The sequence below is a fragment of the Octopus bimaculoides genome, chromosome 10, assembly GCF_001194135.2.
Source record: "Octopus bimaculoides isolate UCB-OBI-ISO-001 chromosome 10, ASM119413v2, whole genome shotgun sequence".
Lineage (NCBI taxonomy): Eukaryota > Metazoa > Mollusca > Cephalopoda > Octopoda > Octopodidae > Octopus > Octopus bimaculoides.
Genome location: NC_068990.1, coordinates 84,401,670 through 84,404,735, shown reverse-complemented (window position 1 = coordinate 84,404,735; position 3,066 = coordinate 84,401,670). Strand labels below are relative to the sequence as shown.

The following is a 3,066-nucleotide window of genomic DNA, read 5'->3' as shown; positions in this document are numbered from 1 at the left end:
TATATATATATATATATATATATATATATATATATATATTTATATACTCACACATATACATACATACATACAAATGATTCAAAATATACATGTATTACATACACGCACAGAGAAAAGCGCTCATACTTAAAAGATTATAGAATGCACACACACAAACACAAGCACATACACACCCGCACACATGTATATATACATATATATTATATTCATTCTATAGATACTACATTCACACTTTCTTCCACTCCACAACGGTGAACAGAGTGAGTACTTGGTGGTCGTCTTTTACAAGTTTAAGCTGTAAACAAACTTTGAGAGTTTCTTTAAAAAAAAGTTGAAGAAAAAAAGGTTGAAGAAAAAAAAAAAATACTCTTGAAAATTTAGAAAGAAATGTCACCGTTTTGCTGTGAGTCACAGACTTCAAAACTACTACAACAACTTGGGTCATTGTACATTCTAACTCTGACCATACAGACAGTTATCAGTACAGGCTCTACGTCGTCTGATCACCTCACTATTCTACACACTAACGACTTTCACAGCAAATTCCAGCAACTCAACAAGTATTCCTCGCTCTGCAAGCAAAAAGATATTGATGCCGGCCGTTGTTATGGAGGTATCGCACGGATCGCTACCAAAGTTAAGGAAATACGAGGACAGGATCCCAATGTTCTTCTACTGGATGCCGGTGACCAATTCCAAGGAAGCTTCTGGTTCCATCATTTTAAAGGATACGCGTCATCATATTTCATGAATGAGATAAAATACGATGCCATGGTGAGTAAGATGCACTGTTCATCATCATCATCATCATCATCATCATTAGCATCGCGGTGATGATGATCATCATAATTTCTTCTTCTTCTTCTTCTTCTTCTTCTTCTTCTTCTTCTTCTTCTTCTTCTTCTTCTTCTTCTTCTTCTTCCTCTTCTTTTTCTTGATTTAATCTATCTATCTATCTATCTATCTATCTATCTATCTATCTATCTATCTATCTATCTATCTATCTATCCATCGATCGATCGATCAATCGATCCGTCAGTCTGCCTTCTTACCTACCTGCCTGCACACCCGTCTATCTGTTTGTCTGTCTGTCGATTCGTCTGTCTACTTGTGAAACGTAAACATCTGTTCATTCATAGACAAATACGCGCGCGTGCATGTGTGTATGCAAACCGTATGTGTACGCTAGTGCAAAAGTTAGCCGAGTGGATATAGTGACCAATAAGCAGTGAATGGGTTCGTTTCTTATTAGCAGTAGCGACTGTATCCAAGGGTAAAACACAACTTTCCTTGCTATATGACCACTCATTGAATATCCCTTTGTTTTCGTTATCTAGCTGTTATAAGTTCAAACCGTCCTATGGACTTTTGATTAGAGAATATTTTTGGCCACCTCGTGAAAATTTCTATTATGAATACACACGTACTCCCCTTCCCCAACACATACATACATACATACATACATACATGCATGCATACACACATAAATACATACGCGCAAGCATGCATGAGTAAATGCATGCATACATACATACACACGCGCATGCATGCGAACATACATACATATATACATACATGCGTACATACATACACACACGTATGCATGCATGCGTGCATACATACATACATACATACATACATACATACACATATGCATGCATGCGTACATACATAAAAACACGTCTTTCCGCCCAGACATTACTCTCCTAGAATCGATGCCCCTTGGAGTTAATATTTTTTCTGAAAAGATCGAAGATCGATCTGCAAAGGTTCAAGCTGAACGTAAACCATCAAGTCTAATTAGATAACACACACATACGCACATACAGACACGCATACACATTCACAAACCCATACGTATACACTTACCCACAGCTGCCCACGTACACACACACGCATTTAAAACGTATATTAAAGTTGTCTTTAACAAGTTATTAAACTGCCTTCAGGGGTGAGGTTCCTCCTCGGATGTTTAAGGAGTTTTAAGGAGTATGGAGCTATCCTTTTGTGACAACCACACTTAGTTCCGCTTTGGCCCCAGATAGCAGTAAGTGTCAAGGACTTTAGTGAAGGATTGAATAGCAGAAAACGATCATGTGGCTAAGATATTCAGGATTCGGAGTAGAGCTGACCCCTGGACATGTGTCATATAGACTCACAGCTGGTAGATATGATGTTTACCGGAGGCGTTGGGTTAATCAGCCCTTGATGTCGGGTTAACCGACCTTTGATGTCATGTTAACAGTCCTTGATGTCGTGCTAACTATCCCATGATGTCATGATGGTCAGCTCTTGACGTCATGTTACCCAGCCCTTGACGTCGTGTTAACCAGCCCTTAATGCCGTGTTGACCATCCCTTGATGTCGTGTTAACCAGCCCTTGATGTAGCATTGACCAGCCATTGATGCAGCGCTGATCAGCCCTTGATGTCGTGCTAAGCAGCCCTTGATGTCGTGTTAAAAAGCCCTTGACGTCGTGTTAACCAGCCCTTGATATCGTGTTAACAAGCCCTTGATATTGTGTTAACCGATCCTTTCTCCCTACATAAAAGTTAAATAGTTTCTGCGATTCAAGGGTAAGGTCGAGAGGGCAGTGAATAAGCAAAATAAACAGTAGATAAACCGACAGAAAGCAACTAAAAACAAACCCTGTATCTTTGCCAAGAAATATCACACATCTTCAGATTTTGGCAAGGAGGTTCACAGTTGCTGACGCCTAATTAAAAAAAAAAAAGGATGGTACATGGAAAGAAGAGATAGTGATTTCAAATGTTGGCACAAGGCCAGTAGTTTCGGGGGAGTAGGCTAGACGCGATTCCATCAACCCCAGTACTCAACAGGGACTTATTTTTATCGACCCCGGACGGATTAAAACAAAGTAGACCTCGGCGGAATTTGAACTCAGATCGTGAAGACTGATAAAAAGCTGTTTAGCATTTCGCCCGGCGTGCTAACGATTCTTCCAGCTTGCTGCATTGTAAAGAGGAAATATTAAAATGGTGATGATGAGCGTGTCCAATCAGGCCTTTCGCGATACCCTTAAATCCAGAAACTTTTCAATACCCC

At 39.8% G+C, this 3,066-nt stretch overlaps 1 protein-coding gene across 1 annotated transcript in view; it reads left to right on the top strand.

Moving 5' to 3' along the window:
- The first annotated feature begins 66 nt into the window (after positions 1 to 66).
- Positions 67 to 3,066, top strand: part of LOC106871337 (snake venom 5'-nucleotidase) — a 57,554-nt gene continuing 54,554 nt past the window's right edge. Inside the window, exon 1 of the mRNA XM_014917738.2 lies at positions 67 to 774. Coding sequence (XP_014773224.1) covers positions 388 to 774 — 387 coding nt within the window. The 5' untranslated portion in view covers positions 67 to 387. The remainder of the gene's footprint in view (positions 775 to 3,066) is intronic.